General features: G+C 37.4%; 2 protein-coding genes across 6 annotated transcripts; one reads left to right on the top strand and one right to left on the bottom strand.

Annotated features, from left to right (window-relative positions):
- The first annotated feature begins 186 nt into the window (after positions 1-186).
- Positions 187-15,139, top strand: LOC126849316 (chondroadherin-like protein). Of its 5 annotated transcripts, none has more exons than XM_050591034.1 (11): positions 187-511; positions 963-1,113; positions 3,077-3,230; positions 4,418-5,958; positions 7,687-7,855; positions 8,307-8,440; positions 8,880-9,141; positions 9,708-9,974; positions 10,069-10,314; positions 10,444-10,645; positions 12,231-15,139. In XM_050591034.1, exons 4-11 carry the CDS (start codon positions 5,558-5,560, stop codon positions 12,464-12,466), a joined length of 1,917 nt encoding a protein of 638 aa, XP_050446991.1. In that variant the 5' UTR covers positions 187-511; positions 963-1,113; positions 3,077-3,230; positions 4,418-5,557; the 3' UTR covers positions 12,467-15,139. The 5 variants fall into 5 exon arrangements, with proteins under 5 accessions (XP_050446991.1, XP_050446990.1, XP_050446992.1 ...); XM_050591035.1 differs by lacking the exons at positions 187-511; positions 963-1,113 and adding exons at positions 748-926; positions 2,403-2,577; XM_050591033.1 differs by lacking the exon at positions 963-1,113.
- On the bottom strand, positions 14,969-16,268 carry LOC126849326 (uncharacterized). Its single transcript, XM_050591053.1, has 4 exons — positions 15,958-16,268; positions 15,599-15,808; positions 15,291-15,497; positions 14,969-15,203 (listed from the first exon to the last, which is right to left on the bottom strand). Exons 1-4 carry the CDS (start codon positions 16,106-16,108, stop codon positions 15,061-15,063), a joined length of 711 nt encoding a protein of 236 aa, XP_050447010.1. The 5' UTR covers positions 16,109-16,268; the 3' UTR covers positions 14,969-15,060.
- Between the last annotated feature and the right edge of the window lie 6 nt (positions 16,269-16,274).

Here is a 16,274-nt window from a genome sequence, read left to right as displayed (position 1 = left end):
TTTTTATACAATAAAAACATTGTGCGATGTGCTTTTACGATAATTTGTAGCATTTACATTTCATATTGAGAGCAGTATGTATATATACATGCATATAATATATGCATATCGGCGCAAAGAGAAGAAATTGCATGTGCACGGTGTATTCATAAAAGAATGTTAATGATGTTTTGATATCATATGCAGGAAGTGAGCGTACACATACGTCCTACATGTATCTCGTGATGGAGGCCTGTCCGGGACACCCGGCGCCCCGACGCGACGATGGACCGCGAAACACATTCCCCTCCCTTCGCCAATCCCCCGTTACCACGACGGGCGAGGCAACTCCGCTGTCTGTCCAGAAAGAAGACCCAATAAGAGTGATAAAAGTGAAAAGTTCGGCCGGGATTTGGCCGTGGCCGCGGCGGAAAGGCACGAGATGGGGAGCTGATTTTAAATCCTATCGTAAACACGCTCTTCACAGAGACTCTCAACATTGTTGAGGCATCCTGGTGGATGTTACCCAATGGTAAATATATGATATTTTTAATAAATGCAATCTTTTAAGTATAATACGCGTGAAATTTATACAAATTATACATAAAAAAACGTTATTTTTTATTTTTCAATGCCGTACATAAAATTTGTACATCCGCAAATACAATTACCTTAGAAAAAAAAAATGTATTATAAAGAGTTGGAATATTTAAACTTTAAACGAAAGCTTTTTCTCTCACGCTTCTCAATATTGTTTCTAGAATATATTCGATAATTGTTAGCCGAAATATCAATTGTTCTGCGAATAACAAGAACGGTTTGAAATAGAGAACAAGAATCTACAACAAGCATTCCATCATAGTTCAATTTAGAAGCGGAAAAAAGCTGGCTAAACTCGCGACACGGTGACGAGACGGCTTTAAATGACGCCCATCTAGATTTAGATCGTTAGTATGCATTTAACTTAATCTTCTCTCATATAGCTTCTTTTTTACCCCTTTCGCGGTCAACGCGTGGCGCCGTGCAAACCAGAGAGAAAAAGAGGCCAGATGCTAGAAGCGTGAAAAAGCAAAGACAAACATCTTTCTTATAGAATACAGTTTGGATACAACTGCAGCTCTCGAGAAATTAATGGTATAATTATTCTTTCAATAAAAACATATATGGAGAAGAGAAATAAAATAAGACAAAATAGAATATATAATTTAAATTCTTGTCAATTTTTAAAAAATTTATACAGTTATGATAAAAAAAAAAATGTGTAATAGGTTGCGAATTATTGCATGCGAGAATTGTGTAAACGAAAAAGAGAGAAAACAAAGTAATGAAACATTGTGGTCGAATTTAATTGTTTAGTCTTTGCAACACTGCATTACTTTACTTTAATTATTTAAAATTAAATAGTATATTAATAGTATATATTAGTAGTATATTAATAGTATATATTAAAAAAAAATAATAATTAAAGAAGATATAGGAAGAGTATGATTGTGTATGAAAAGAACGGATTTTTAGAATAATCTTTGTCGTCGTGTAAAGAACAGTCTACTAATCGAGAAAGAATAAATCCAATAGCGGCCAACTGCGGGCAAAGGATAATCTTTACACTTATGTTAGCATTCTTAACGCCTACGCCAAGCGATTATCTTCCAATATCTCAACGTAGCGTGTGAAGTGTCTATCATGTATACTCGAGCGCGATACTCGTTCTGCTGCCTTTTTTACTCTGTCTCCGCTCTCCATCTGCTTGTTTCCTTCTACGTTTCTTGATAAGAAAAGAAAAAAATTTGCATGTATACCTCAAAACTGTGCGATATACAGATGCAAATAGAGCACTGAAGATTTATCTATATCGATATTGATAACTGAAAAAAAAAGAGAGAGAAAATCTACTGTCATTTACAAATCTTTTTAAGATACGCGTGAGCAAATGTAAAGAAAAGATAATTATATAAATTAATCGATTCTAAATTAATGACTATATTAAATTGATAAGTTGATTTAACTGAATAGAATTGACAAACAGTATGTGAGAATTTTACATCATAAAATTTATATTAATTATATAATAATAAGGGAAAATATGCGATAAAATTGAGAGAATAAAAAACAGCGGTTAATTGATTGATACTTATATTTTTCTATTTCGGACGATAAAAAGATACATCACATTAAAAAGAAAAGATTAAAAATTGTATTAATTGCTGAGAAAAATACTCGAAACATAAAGATCACACTTTCATTTATTTCACATGAAATTATTTTATAATTTAAATATATTGTTTTTTATTTGCAATCCGATAACTACGAAACAAATTTTATCATATTTTCTTACATAAAATCATCAAGCTTCCTACTGTACCACCACTTATAGGATATATACTACAGAGTATTTTCTAAAATAATATTAAAATATTTTACAGGACTGTAAAGGAGACCCTAATAATCATTTTGAGATAGAGAATGTGAAGTATCCCAGAATGCGATATATCTAGATATTATCCTGGTACGCAACTTATGTGCACTTATCGTATATTTTAAACGTGAGGCGGACACACGAATTGAAAGATCGGTTGCAGTTTAGTATTTTGAACTCCGGTAAGGTCATTAAACAGAGAGAGAGAGAAAGGGAGAGAAAGAGCCGGCGAGAGAGGCGAGAGCGCGTGACGCGGCGGCCGACGCGGCGACCGCGTGTGCGTTGGCGCCAGGCCGCATTCTCGCATTCGTTAAACTGAGGGGCACGGAGTTAGGTCCCTCCGTCTTGTACCTCTCGTGCCTCGTGCCCTGCCTTGCCTTGTCTTGCTTGCTGGACTGGCCTTTCTCGCTTGTGTTATGTCCTCCTCCCTTGCTCCCGTATTACTCTCTGCCCGCGGCGATAATAAGAGCGGTAACGGACAGGAGAACAAAGAGAAAGTCTCTTGTCTATCTCTCTTTTATTTTTTCTCCCTTTTTTGCATTGTGTTGTTTTTGACGGATAAATAAATAAATAAAGGTATATAAAGATTGTCAGAATCTCTCTCTCTCTTTTTTTTTCTTTCTTTTCGCTCGAAATGTCTGTGAAAAATTAAAGCTATGTTTTTCACTGGTATGTCCACAGTTTGATGACCTTTACGCGGCGGGAGAGATTAGGCGAATTATAGGCGCCAGTGCAGAGATAGATGCCATGGGAGCCAATGTAGAATAGCTTAAAGAGGATATAAGGCGAGTCGAGGTGGCGCCAAGCTCAAGAATTTGTATGGCATACCTCACTGGTGAGTTACGGCATATAAATGGGTACGTAAATCATGCGCGTAAACAGCTACGTTATATAGATAGAGGCGTTTACTCGGATGACAAGCGACCCGTGAAGCGCCGCCGCCACCGCATCGGCGAACTCATTAAGTAATCGATATTATTTTATGATGAACAGAGAAACCCTTGATAGAACACTTACGATCTCGACATGGACACGCGTACTCTCGAGATCGCTCTTCTTACGACGATTAACGAACGTAAAGTTAGGATTTATCTCTCCAATTTGTAACGAGTGAAAGAGCGCAACATTTTTCTTGTGACCCTTTATGTTACCCATAAAAAGTCCCGTTGTAATTTCTACCGATTATTATCTCTATTATTCTACCGATTACTATATTTTAAAATAATTTTCGTGCTTATTTGTGGCAATTAAAACGGATCTTTGACCGAAGCAGAATAAATTTTTCCATATCGAGAATTTAAGGATTACACATACCGGTTTCGATTCCCGAATAACGAAAAGAGAACGAAAGAAAGATGTCGCGACAGAGGCTACCAGAGGTACTCGGTGTTATGAATCGCTCGTTGAAGTTTATTTGAACACAAAAGATAGGACATACGGTCGAAGCTTCCTCGATTCCACCCTTAATAATAATTATTGCAGATAATGAATTGATTGAGCTTAAATTTAATGAGAGACAATAGCTAATTTCTCGGTCGATTCCACCGAATCGACATTCCAGAGAAATTTGCATATCTCTCTCTCGTATCTGGGATGATTTGATTTACGCGATCTACCGGTTCTCTGATACGCAAATATAATGAGGAAATGAAATCGCCGATAATATACTCTAATATATCTTTTAAAGTTTCAATTGATAATTTTTTAATATACAAATCAATTTTTTATGTCAATTGTAATAAAAGATATTTGAAAGAAATTTGGAGCAAAAGTGAAGGCATTAGTCTATAATTTATAATTTGATTTTGATGATCTTTCCCTTTGAATCTTTTAATTATGAAATTGAAAGAAATTCTAATCTTTAGTTTTTTCTATGTACAGGATGTACTTGGATCAGTCTATAATTCGTCTTTTGCAATGGAGAGAACGATTAAAATAGAGAGAGAGAGAGAGAGAGAGAGAGAGCACCAGAAAATTATCTATAATAATATTTTCTTTCATGTCGTGCACCGTGCGAAGCAGTTAAGCAAAGGTCAAAAGTTATGAGCAATCGGTCCGTTTATCGTGCAAACACACGCTTGCAGCGTGTATGCAGTGCGATAGACGACGAGAGGGAGAGGTTGATGAATCCTCCGCCGAAGCAGCTGATCCAACGAAAACTTCTTCGTATCCATCACAGTCTATGAGTGAAAATGAGAGCGTAACTTCCGGAAAAATGAGACAAACGTAAAAAGAGATAGAAGCTTTGCGTGCCTAACTGGATTTAAGTAAGTGCGGTAGCCACGGTGAGGGAGTATGTAAGAATCAGGAACATACCGTGGGGCACGATAAGGAAGAGAACGATAGGGAGCAACGAGGCAAACAACAATGGGGAAGGAGGAACGAGAATACGCGTAGTACGGGGTGCAGTGGTAAGAACGCAGAGGAAGAGCAGCAGAGAGCCGGGTCGGGCCGAGCTGGGCTGTTCACTCATTCGCGAGCGGCCGGTAGAAAAAGAAGATGAGCTCGTCGGTGTACGTACGCGCGTAACGTACGACGGAGGGAGTAGTAAAAAGAGCGAAGAAGAGCTCTCCGGAGGGAGACCCTCGCGCGGCGCCACGGTGGGTGCCGACACGACGACTATAAGTAAGTCTCGCGCGGCGCGCCGCGACTTAATGCTGCCGTTGCCGCGTCCGTGGCGCCAGGAAGAAGGTTCATTGGCGACGACGATAAGCTTCCTTTTCCCGGCCGGCCTTTGCGGAGACAACGAAGAAGACAGAAAGAGAGAAGCGCAGTAAACTTATATTCCATAAGATGTGGATCCAGCTACAGTACAGATAACACGTGGTTGTCATTTGCTGCTGCTGTGTCAGTTCTTTCTGCCAGTGATCGGCAGTGTGGCAGTGTCTAAACGCGGAATAATATCGCGGACAATTGCCGATGTTCCGTGCTATGCAAGATTATATCAACGTTTGCGTTTTTTAATGAAAAACAATTATACGATTTTTCGCAAAATTCATACACATTGTACGTATCGAGTATCGCGGAGGAGGACGCTCATTCTTGAAAGTGATCACGCAGGGGTGGTGCGCGCGATCATCACGTTTCTCATCACGATCACGGTATTCTTCTCACCATTTTTTGCGATTGTTCTGTAATCACGCGTTGTAATTAACCGGCAACATGTCCGGCATTCTCTATACGTTGTTGGGCCTCGCAGCCAGCGCGAGCCTTCATTGCGCCGTGCGCCGCGAAATCAGTCCATGCACCTGCCGACAAGAAGAGTTTTCCAGTCCCGTTATCAACCAGCCACAGACCGCGGCGACGACCATGGCCAGCGGTAATGTCAACGCGAACAACAATGCCGGGGGTGGCGGTCACCACATTGGGGAACGTATCGAGGTAATGTGCGAGAAGATGAAGTCATTCGATCAGCTGGCCGAGGCGCTAAGGGGAAAATTTACTCCTGAACAGCAAATCACCTTACGGGTAGCACATTCGAATCTGCGCGATATATCGCGCCACGACTTCAAGCAGTTGCGTATGTCGATCACCCGGCTCGAGCTGAATCACGATCATCTGGGGTGAGTGCAATATATTGCGCGTCATTGATTTTGTGTGACGAAATGATCTTCGTTCGCTCAGAAATTAACGTGACACGAATTCTGAACGGTAATACTACAAGAGTGTTTGTTGAAGTCATCGATGAAAACGAAGAGAATCATGGGGGCGCAATAACTGATATTGTTTATCAGTCACGGTTACTACACTGCGCGCGTAGAGATAACGATAGTTCCAATTATCCATTTATTCCTTGAAATTAACTAAGCAGCTTATCTCTCTCTTTCATCAACATTCTTTTATTGACATAATATGTCACATTATTTTTATTTTTTGAGCGTTAAAAATTAGGAAATTTGATTGCTTTATGTAATGTTGATTATAGAATCTAAAGTAAGAAAAGTTGATGAAATTAACTATTAAACAGATTTCTATAGAAATTTCATGGAATCATAGATTGAAAAATGTCGACGGTACAAAACAGAATAATTTGCAAAGCGAAATGTCAGAGCCCCCGTGGTACACGTCTGTGTCATTCTCGTGCTCTCCGTTTGTAAGTGTGCCACACACTTACGATACGACCAGTATCTTTGCAAAAGGTCATCGTCTGCTATTGCGGACATTGAATGGAGACATTTGTGTATGTATAACAAAGAAACGATCTTAATTCTCGCAACGACTATTTGCGAAGGCGTTCATGGCGCCATTGCGCTCAAATCGACGCTTGAACTTTCTTCCTGTATTTGCTGGAAAAGCGATTGTACGTTTGATAAATTCCTGAAATTTTATCATTGGTCATCGGGCTTGATCGTTAATCTGTTTATAATACAGTATAAATTTGTCCCATAGATGTTTTGACAGCGAGTTCGTATCCGAATATCGTATCTCGCGTAAGTTTTTTTTTTTTTTTGTTCCGTTTGGCATTATTAAATAATGTGATAACAAGTGGACGAAATTTTGCAATTCGCATTCCAACGACCGCGACTCGTGATGCGATGATGTTAAACATTGTCGCATACATAGCGGAAGCAGAGGATATCGTGGCCGATATCATTACGTAATGTTTCTGTCATAGCAATTGACGAACGAACGCGATACGCGTCTCGACATTTCGGCGAGTTCGTTCTCGGTTTCAATTTTTGCCTTTGTATCATTATTTTTCTTCGAACTAATGCATACGATGACTGCGTCATCCTTTACAAACATCACAAAGGACAAGTCATCGGCCTTCCTTGATCTTGTCGCGGATATCCCGTCCGACGAGGTGAGGAACAAATGACAGTCCTTGGAGACTGTATGTCTCTCTTTAGGAATACCAAGAAGTATCTTCACGAGACAGCGTGAGGAGGAATGGGACGTAAGAATGAAGTCTTAATCGTGCCTGACCTCTTCGCACGCGAGTTATCAAGAGCTATGCATGTTTATCATCATGGAATAATTAAATAACGAATCGTCACAGTATATGAGTCGATACTAACAAGTGTATAATCGAATACGATAATGTCTGGCGCGTCGTTACTTTTTCAGGATTCCCATTAGACCGAGTCACTCCAATTGTATATTACTATATAGGCAAATGATAAATGGTGTAGTAATAGAGAGAGAAAAATATGAAATATATTACTATTCTTGATGTCATTTAAAAAGAATTATTCGAAGAAAGTGTCGCGCGAGCTCGAAAATATTATTGTATAACATTTATCTCGTTTCGTTAAAGTCAAAGAACACGCGTGTGATATCGCGATTTGCAGGGTCGTGGACGGCGATGTTTTCGCCGGTCTGGATCGGACGCAGTACTTGAGTCTCGCGGACAACGAAGTACCATCGATACCGAGGCACGTCCTGTTGCATCTCTCGCTACTAAGGACTCTGGATCTCAGCAGGAATCGGATAAGCCGTATCGATTCGGATGACTTCAAGGTGAGTATATATTCGCGAAGATTAAATTAGATTTAGTTTATGTGACCGTACAGATCTCACATGTACGAAATACTGTAAAAAAAAAAAATCGAAGTGAAGTCACGAACTCGTTGACGCGATGGAATATGAGACGAAATGTGCGTCATGACCAACGCGTAAAAAGTTGGTTGATTAAAATCTCAAACTTCTCAAATAAATCGTTAAGAAGAGGATTATACGATTTTTTAATTCGCGACGAAATCTGCGCATTGACTCTCATATGTTACTACAATTACGAAGACATAATCAAGTGTTAGCTAAATTTTAAGAACAATATTTTTAGATAATAAAAATGTCCTATTTCATAAAAGAGGAAAAAATCATAAGGTTTAATTAAAAGAGAAAATAAATGAAATTTAGGTATATTCTTTAGGTATATAAATGTTGCAATTTTGTGCTCTTCCTATTCTAGTATAATCCGATGCTTCAACACTTGGCCATGGCCGGAAATGCAATCTCCGAGATGACCCCGGGTTCGCTGCCGCCTCTAGTCAAGCACTTGCACGTCGGCAGAAATCATTTGAACAGTCTGAATCATACTCTAAGGTACGATCGACTCGTGCTTTTTCTTGTTGAGAAGAAAGGAGAATGTGAATGGGCAGAAGTACAATTCAATCTTTAGCAAGGACGATAAAAAATTAATGATCAAGAGCTGCAACACATAATTAAAACATAATTTCCATTCATTTATAAACTTTGAGAGTCGCGTTTGCATCAGAAAGCTACTGCAGCATCTTGCTGCCATCCTGTTTACTATCATTTAATCACATTGAGTCTCTTATCTAATTTGTTTTATTTATGATCGAGCTAGAAAAAGTGAATTGCTGATCAAAGGAAATTCTGTGTGTGGATTCGACTATCGATTGGCGACGACCTTTAAAATCGTGTAGTCGAGAATCTTTGATGATGCTTGGCGCATCAAATACGTAAAACAGGATTCCTTAGATGATTTAACCATATGTGTCCCATTTGTTTTTCTTCGCAGGGATCTAAATCAACTTGAGTGGTTGCTCATTAATTCTAATGAGCTCACGTCACTCGACGGCGAGCTACCATCGTCCGGTCACAATCTCAAGATGCTTTACGCCGTGGATAACAAACTGACACATCTGCCGGTCGAATTCCGATATCTTCACCGTCTGGAGACTCTCTTCCTCCAACACAACAAGATCCGAAATCTTGATGGCACTTTGCAGAAGGCCAGACGTTTGAAGTTTCTAGAACTCTCGTACAACGAGCTGCAAGAGGTATTTGGTCATATGTTTGTCACACAAAATTCTTCTTGAACTTTGTTTTAAATCATATATAATCCGATGTTGTAGTGCACAAACGAACGTTTTAGAATAGTATTTAAGTAATATTTTCATGGAACAAAATTTTATTTTTTAAATTATAGAAAGTTGGCATTTTTATATACTAAATAAATAAATAAATCTTTTTCTTTTTGTAAAGAAAAAGAAGGATTTTAGAAACCTAAAAATATGAATTAATTTGCGTAATTGCGACTCGCGAAGCGCATATGCTCTCGATATTACGTTTTAACGCGCGCGACGTGGTGGAGAAGTCAAGGCGTTCATTCGCGCTAAAGCGCGCCGTACATTGAGTCAATTACGTATACGTAATGTAATTATTGCTGCCTTCCGTCTAATGGAAAGATTTCAAACTACTATACCAGACAAAACGTACGAACAAACGGACAGCAACCTTTTTATTTTGTTACGCAACAATATTCGAATCTCGAACGAGTTAATTAATTATGCGAAATTACATTATGGATAATAGAAACTGAAGAGGCGCTTGATTTGTGCTTTAGCTGAACGAGAACGATTTCATAGAGGCCGAGATGCTAGAAGACCTCGAGCTTGGACACAATTCTCTTAAGTCCTTGGGTGGCGCGGACGGCGATGGGAACGGTAGTAGCGCCCTTTATCCCCTTAGATCGTTAAAGTGCCTGAACTTGACGCACAACGAACTTCGCGAGTTCTCTCTGGCTTCCTTGCGCGGTTTGCGCGAGCTCAGGTTGCTCGATCTGTCTAATAATCGAATCGTCAAATTGCACAGAGGAAGACCATCCTCCGAGGTAGGTATTCATCAATATCAACATGTAAAGTATCCTTGTTGTCGACATTGGCCGATTTGATCCAATGAGAAACGATTATTGATGATATTTATAGAATCTAGTGGAGGAGGAGGGCGACGATATTGCGGGTGGCAATATCCAGGATCTGCGTCTTCAGCATAATGAGTTACGCAGTTTGGACGGCTCCTTATTCTTGGGCATGAAGGAACTACAAAGGCTCAATCTCAGTCACAATGCACTGGGTCCCACGATCGGGCCACGCGACTTACGCGGTCTCGATGCGCTTCGCGTGCTCGATATCTCGCACAATCAGCTCATCACTCTTGAAGATACATCAGAGGTAAACAAAAACAGCGATATCGAGCTCTCTTTTTTCTTTTCTATCTTTCTTTCTTCATCTTACTTTTTTCTTTTTGTTTACCGATAATCGACTTACTGATATAGTCTAAGAAGTATTGATACTGTTTAGACATGGCTGCCGTCCTTGGAGGAACTGAATGCGTCGCACAACCGTCTGGTCACATTGTCCGGCCGAGACTTTCGTGGTTTTCCGGTGCTCTGTTGGGCCGACGTCAGCATGAATCAAATACGTATTCTCATGCCGGAGCTGGTGGCTAATACACGATGCACGATTCACGGGGTCCCTGATGTACTACGTATATATCTTCAAGGTGAGTTTATATTAAACTCTGTCTCTCTTTCTCTCTCTCTCTCTTTCTCTCGAAGCGTCTGTCTCCATCACCTTTCAGTATCATATTTAACGCTTTCGCTACACATATTCCTATATTCATGTGCGTAAGAGATTATTTATAGTAGCGTTATATAATAGTAGAGAATGTTAAAGGTAAAATTTTGTTATTGTCTAAAATTTTTTACACTTATTTAAAAAAAAAAGTAAGTTGCTTTCATTCCTTTTCAAAATATTTAATTTTCTGTTAGAATTGATAATAGCTGGCAGATTTAAATTTGATAGTAGTATTGATGAAAGAAAAAAGAATGGATCTAGTATAAGAAAGATTTGTTATAGATGCATAGTCATCGAGTTAAGTGAAGTAAACGAGACTCTGACGAGATTTCTAGAGATAGAGATTCCTAGAGATAAAGAAATCTCTGTTTAGTGAGACAGCTATTAATGATATTGTAGCAAATTCATCTCAAATAGCCATTCTGAGTCCTAGATTTATTTAATTATATATATTATTACTGTTTTTACGCGATACTCCATAATATATATACACACATTCACACGCACATTTAAATAAAAATTTTTTTATTATAAATTTTATCGAATTTCAACAACTGCAATTTGTTTTTCCGCTAAAAGGACAATGTTCTATACTTTTGTCCTTTTTCCGATGAATTTTTTCTGCTCTATATTATTTGTTAATATTGTACAATTAAGTTTAATTAGATTGTTGAACATTAACAGACATTAATCGAAGAAAACAGCAATGTATGACGCATGCAGTACTGTAATTAATAAATATCGTTTGCAAGATCTAGCTTGAACAAGTAAACAGAAGGAGCAGGGGGAAAAAGCAAGAATGAGAAAGAGAAGGGACAGGCGAAGAGAGTGAACAGAAAATAAATTACTTGCTGATAATGGCCTGGCTCCATTTGGCTCCTGAGACATATATTATTTTACGATTACATTTCTCGTGATAACCCCCGCTGCGGCGCCATCTCGAATTATTTATTGTATACCGGCGCCTGCTTGCGTTGAGCTGTTGTTATTGTTAATATATCGTTTCTCTTTGCCATGCTATCATGCCCAATCCCAATTATCTCTAGCCTGGTCTCAGTTTTCATTAAACATTCTCTTTCTTCTTTTCATAAATTTGCATTGAGAAAATTATGGAACATGTGGTGGAAAAAATTGTTATAATTGTCGGATTTATGTCTCGGACAACCACTTTTTCTGTGTTAATGAGTAACAGGCTAGGCTAATCTTTGTTATCACAGCTGGCGCCACATCGTCAGTAATCACGCTCTTTTATGAGATAATTTTTTTATATTACATTAATTTATGATCAAAATAATATGGTTCTTGAATTTAGGGGCGAGTAGCGCAAGATACAGTATAACATATATAAGATACAAGGAATCAATTGTAAAAATCAAACGTATCATGTTATATGTTTCACATGTACAGATTTTTCATTTTTTGCATCTTATTGTTCAACTTTATCATGCGGCAGAAGCCCTTATGCTCTTTATCTCTCTCTCACACATATACATACGCTTTGTTGTTCGCAGATAATCCCGTGCTGTGCGACGCCGGACTGGCCGACTTGACCGTCGCGCTTGAGGTAAATCACGCTAAAGTTTATGGTGTCGGCAATGATTGCCCAACCACGACGACATTGGCACCACCGATGGCAGTCGAATTGACATCGGCACTGCCATCAGCACCGCTTCCGCCGACGCTATTGTTGGCCGCTGCGGCGGCTGCCTCCGGCGGCAATGTGTCCTTCGCTGCCACCCTCGAATAAGAAAATTGCATCGCCGCATGGTGCATGGTGGCTATACGAAAATAATATTCGCGCGAGCATCCATATCCAGCATGATGAGAAAGAAAGAGAAAGAAAGAAAAAGAGTAAGAAAAGGCAAAGTACGAAGAAGGGATCGGTGTAGAGAAAATATCGTGCCGTATCAGAGAATATCGTGCGACAATTCGTTAAACGTTGTCTTCGTTGGATGAGGAAAGATGAGAAAAGCGAGAAAGACCATCAAAGTATACGAACAAAGTTCGATCATCGAAAACGGATATGCCATCTCTGGATATCCATTAGTAGTGCAGTAATGAAACGGATTTGATGTTATTCCGAGCACTCTCGGTAACTTTTGTTTTCTCCGCGATTGTGAGGATGCGATGTGTTTATGTATCTATCTACATATGCGTGTGTGCAGATGGAGAAACGATTTTGTGATCAACGTTTTTCGTATGATCGTTGAAGGAAATATTTTTTTTTAGTCATCATCAATCCCGGAGCAGATTCATACGTAGCTCCGATACGCTTAAGACAATCTTGGATGTTTAAAAATCCGTTGAATATCGCGACAATAATGTGAGGATCATGTTTGTTCAATATTGGAGCATAATCTCGAAATGATTCGGAAAAATTAAAAATACAATGGAGTTCACAGTCGTAGGAAACGAGTGTACGATTGGGTACAAAAGAATCATTACTTTTCCGTTTAGCAATAGATGAAACCCTTACATTGTAAATAGTCTATAACAGCGGAAAGTCTCGTTTACGTATAGCAGTAAGCCGTCTTTAATTTAGCATTCCTTTTTGTCAAATTAAATACGAAGTATATAGAGAATAGCTAATAACGTATTCGTAGCTGAACGAAGTATCAATTTATTCGCAAAATCTATTTTCAGCATCAATTCGCAATACATTCTCGCATCCGCTTATTGTATGGACATATTTTTTTCAATTCAAGACAGGACAAATTCATGTTTGCTACAATATACAAATCATATGTTGAACATTATCATATTTCAAAAAAGAATATCTCAAGTATCCGCGCGTCCGTGTGTTTCGAGTGCACGCCGCAGAGATGCTAATCATCGCTTTTTCACATTAGGTTTAAGTTTCCGATATATCGCATAGCGGAATGATGGTCTGAGTGGAGAAAAACGGCCGCAGCTTCTACAATATAATTCACAGAAGACTTCGGTCTTCAATCGAATTCCTGGTCATGTGTATGCGAATGAATTGCCGACAGGTCAATGGAGCAAATGAAATCTGTTAACTTGTCCCACCGGCATGAGCAGATTGGCAGTGGGCGATCAATTGACTCTTTCGTTAACTCGTGCCAATAGGGACGAATTGTTATCAGCATGCCTCAACGCATACATAATGTATCAGCCCGTTTATCCGCGGTGTAGTCATAGTATTCAGCTATTTTACATGTGCGCGTAGATAATATTAAAATAAATATGGCATATGTAAAATATTCGTTTAAAAATTTGTATAAAAATTCGTATAAAAATATGCGAAAGAAAGTGCCGCGAAAAAAACATTTTCTGCCAAAATCAACAATGTAACAGTTGTACTAATTGTAAATCGAAGAATTAAAAATTTTTGATTATGTCATAATTAATATCAAACGTAGCATCGCAAATAGCATGAAAGTTTAGAAGATTTATATAAAAATGTGCTACGCACAAAAGATGTTATCTCAAATTGAGATCAAAACATTAAAGTTAACTATAAACTTTTAAATGGAAGAATTTCTCCTTCAAGTTCTTTTAACACATTGGAGAAGGCAACCAATAGCATGACTAGTAGTTTAATTAATTAAAATTCGAAATCAAAAAATAATTTATCTGTTTTGTATATTTTAATGAAAGATTCGCATCAATTTAGAGAGATATCGCGAGAATTGTGAAATAGTTGATGAAGTATTATTACAAATTTTTACGTAATACCTATCTAATAAATTATGCACAAATATTTGCAAATACATCTCAGCAAATATCATCAAAGGTGATTATTAATGTGTAGTACATTTGTCTAAATTTATAAGTGAATTTCCCGTGATGTCTGCAAAATGATGCAGTACTATATATAGGTACCATTTATACATATGTATATGTGTATGTATGTATGTATGTATGTATGTATGTATGTATGTATGTATGTATGCACGCACGCACGCACGCACGCACGCACGCGCGCGCGCGCGCGCGCGCACACACACACACACACACATACACACTTATAAAAAGACAAAGTAGAAATGTTTATATAATTTTAGCATCTAAGTTATTTATCTGCATTGTGATTTACACTCTCTTTTCCAATATTTTATCTTTTGCTTAAATCTCAGAAACATTCACAAGAAAACTCTTGTAACAAATTTAATAAAAATTGATGTGAAGGGAAAACGGAAAAAAGATATTGATGTAATGCTAAAATATTCATATAATTGAATATTTAAAGAAATATTTGAACTTTTAATAAGAACTATACTACGAGGAATAGAATTTAAAAAAGTATATTGTTTTGTATAAAATACGCTTTCTATAAGTTCTCATAATTACTTGTGTTTGTTTTATGATTTTTTTTAGTTTTTATGTATAATATTTTAGAAATATACTTCGTATCTCGTACAAGAACAAAGTAATATCCATTACTTTGGTATGTCCAGAAGAGTCTTGATCAATGCTTAGCTCATTGAAATGTTCCTTCTTTAATTTCGGTTCAGTATGTTCAACTGAAAATATTATGCAAATAACTATCAGTATTATACATCAATTACATTTGTGTCTCATTCTCAATTTATATTTAATATATTATATACCTATCCAGCAGTCATCACTGTGTAATAATTGAACATAATATTTATCCTTTGTTTCATTATTGTGTGTGAAAAAATTAACTTTTATATAGTCGCAATCTTTCTTTTCTTCAAGACTTATATGCATGTCCAAGTTTACTTTGTAAATGTTACATGCTCGTTTAATAGCATCCCATTGTAGAACTTTTTTTCTTTTCCTTTCTTCAATTTCTGGAAATATATAGTTAAAAGAAAATAAGAAAATATATTTTCAAGATGAGAATACACTGTTGAACTTATGCACTTTGATTCAAATAAATAGATGTGCTCACCCAATTCTAAATCCATTATCTCGGAAAATAAAGCATCTTTCTGCTTTTTTCCCTCTTCTAATTCAGTCTTTATGTTATCTTGCAACTTTATCACATCGGAAATCTTCTTATCTATTACTTTCTCTTGTAACATGATAGCATTTACGTTAGATGTTATTGTATCAATCTTTTGTTGCAGTTCTGATATTTTTATAGCATTGTTAGTGCAATCTGCATAATGTAAAAGCATAAGATTTTCATATTTATATAATGAATTATGAACTTATTAATAAATAAAAATAATATAATGTGAGTTTCTTTTCATCGATAGTCTTTGATTGTTCGTTTTTTATAGAAATATATAAAAAAAATGATTATACCTTTTTCGTAAAGGAGCCTCTTCTCAATTTGGGCGATGACATTTGATCGAAAATTCCGATAGAACGTCTCCAATTTCTCCAAAAAGGAACTTCTGTAATCCTCATTTTCTAGTATGTCCAGTATATCGCATTTAAATTCTTCAAGAGTCATCGCACTTGTGTGAGTAAATAATTATTTGAAAATCAACTTTTTTTGTATGTTTGGTCCGCCTATATATGTTTTCAGTTTCAGAAAGCGTTAAAAATATTTTGTATAACGTAAAGCAGCAAAGAAAGGTCTAAGAGGTAAGAGAGAGGGACCACGGTCATTTTTTGTT

This window comes from Cataglyphis hispanica, chromosome 4 (assembly GCF_021464435.1).
Source record: "Cataglyphis hispanica isolate Lineage 1 chromosome 4, ULB_Chis1_1.0, whole genome shotgun sequence".
NCBI classification, from domain to species: domain Eukaryota; kingdom Metazoa; phylum Arthropoda; class Insecta; order Hymenoptera; family Formicidae; genus Cataglyphis; species Cataglyphis hispanica.
This window is presented reverse-complemented; position numbering and strand designations above follow the sequence as displayed.

Bases quoted from the DNA above. Each gene is read 5' to 3' on its own strand.
- LOC126849316 (XM_050591033.1), top strand. From the start codon at position 5,558: ATGTCCGGCATTCTCTATACGTTGTTGGGCCTCGCAGCCAGCGCGAGC. The intron at 5,959-7,686 runs GTGAGTGCAATA...CGCGATTTGCAG, and splicing joins CTGAATCACGATCATCTGGG to GGTCGTGGACGGCGATGTTT. The intron at 8,441-8,879 runs GTACGATCGACT...TTTTCTTCGCAG, and splicing joins AGTCTGAATCATACTCTAAG to GGATCTAAATCAACTTGAGT.
- LOC126849326 (XM_050591053.1), bottom strand. From the start codon at position 16,108: ATGACTCTTGAAGAATTTAAATGCGATATACTGGACATACTAGAAAAT. The intron at 15,809-15,957 runs GTATAATCATTT...TACATTATGCAG, and splicing joins GAGGCTCCTTTACGAAAAAG to ATTGCACTAACAATGCTATA. The intron at 15,204-15,290 runs GTATATAATATA...TAATATTTTCAG, and splicing joins CAGTGATGACTGCTGGATAG to TTGAACATACTGAACCGAAA.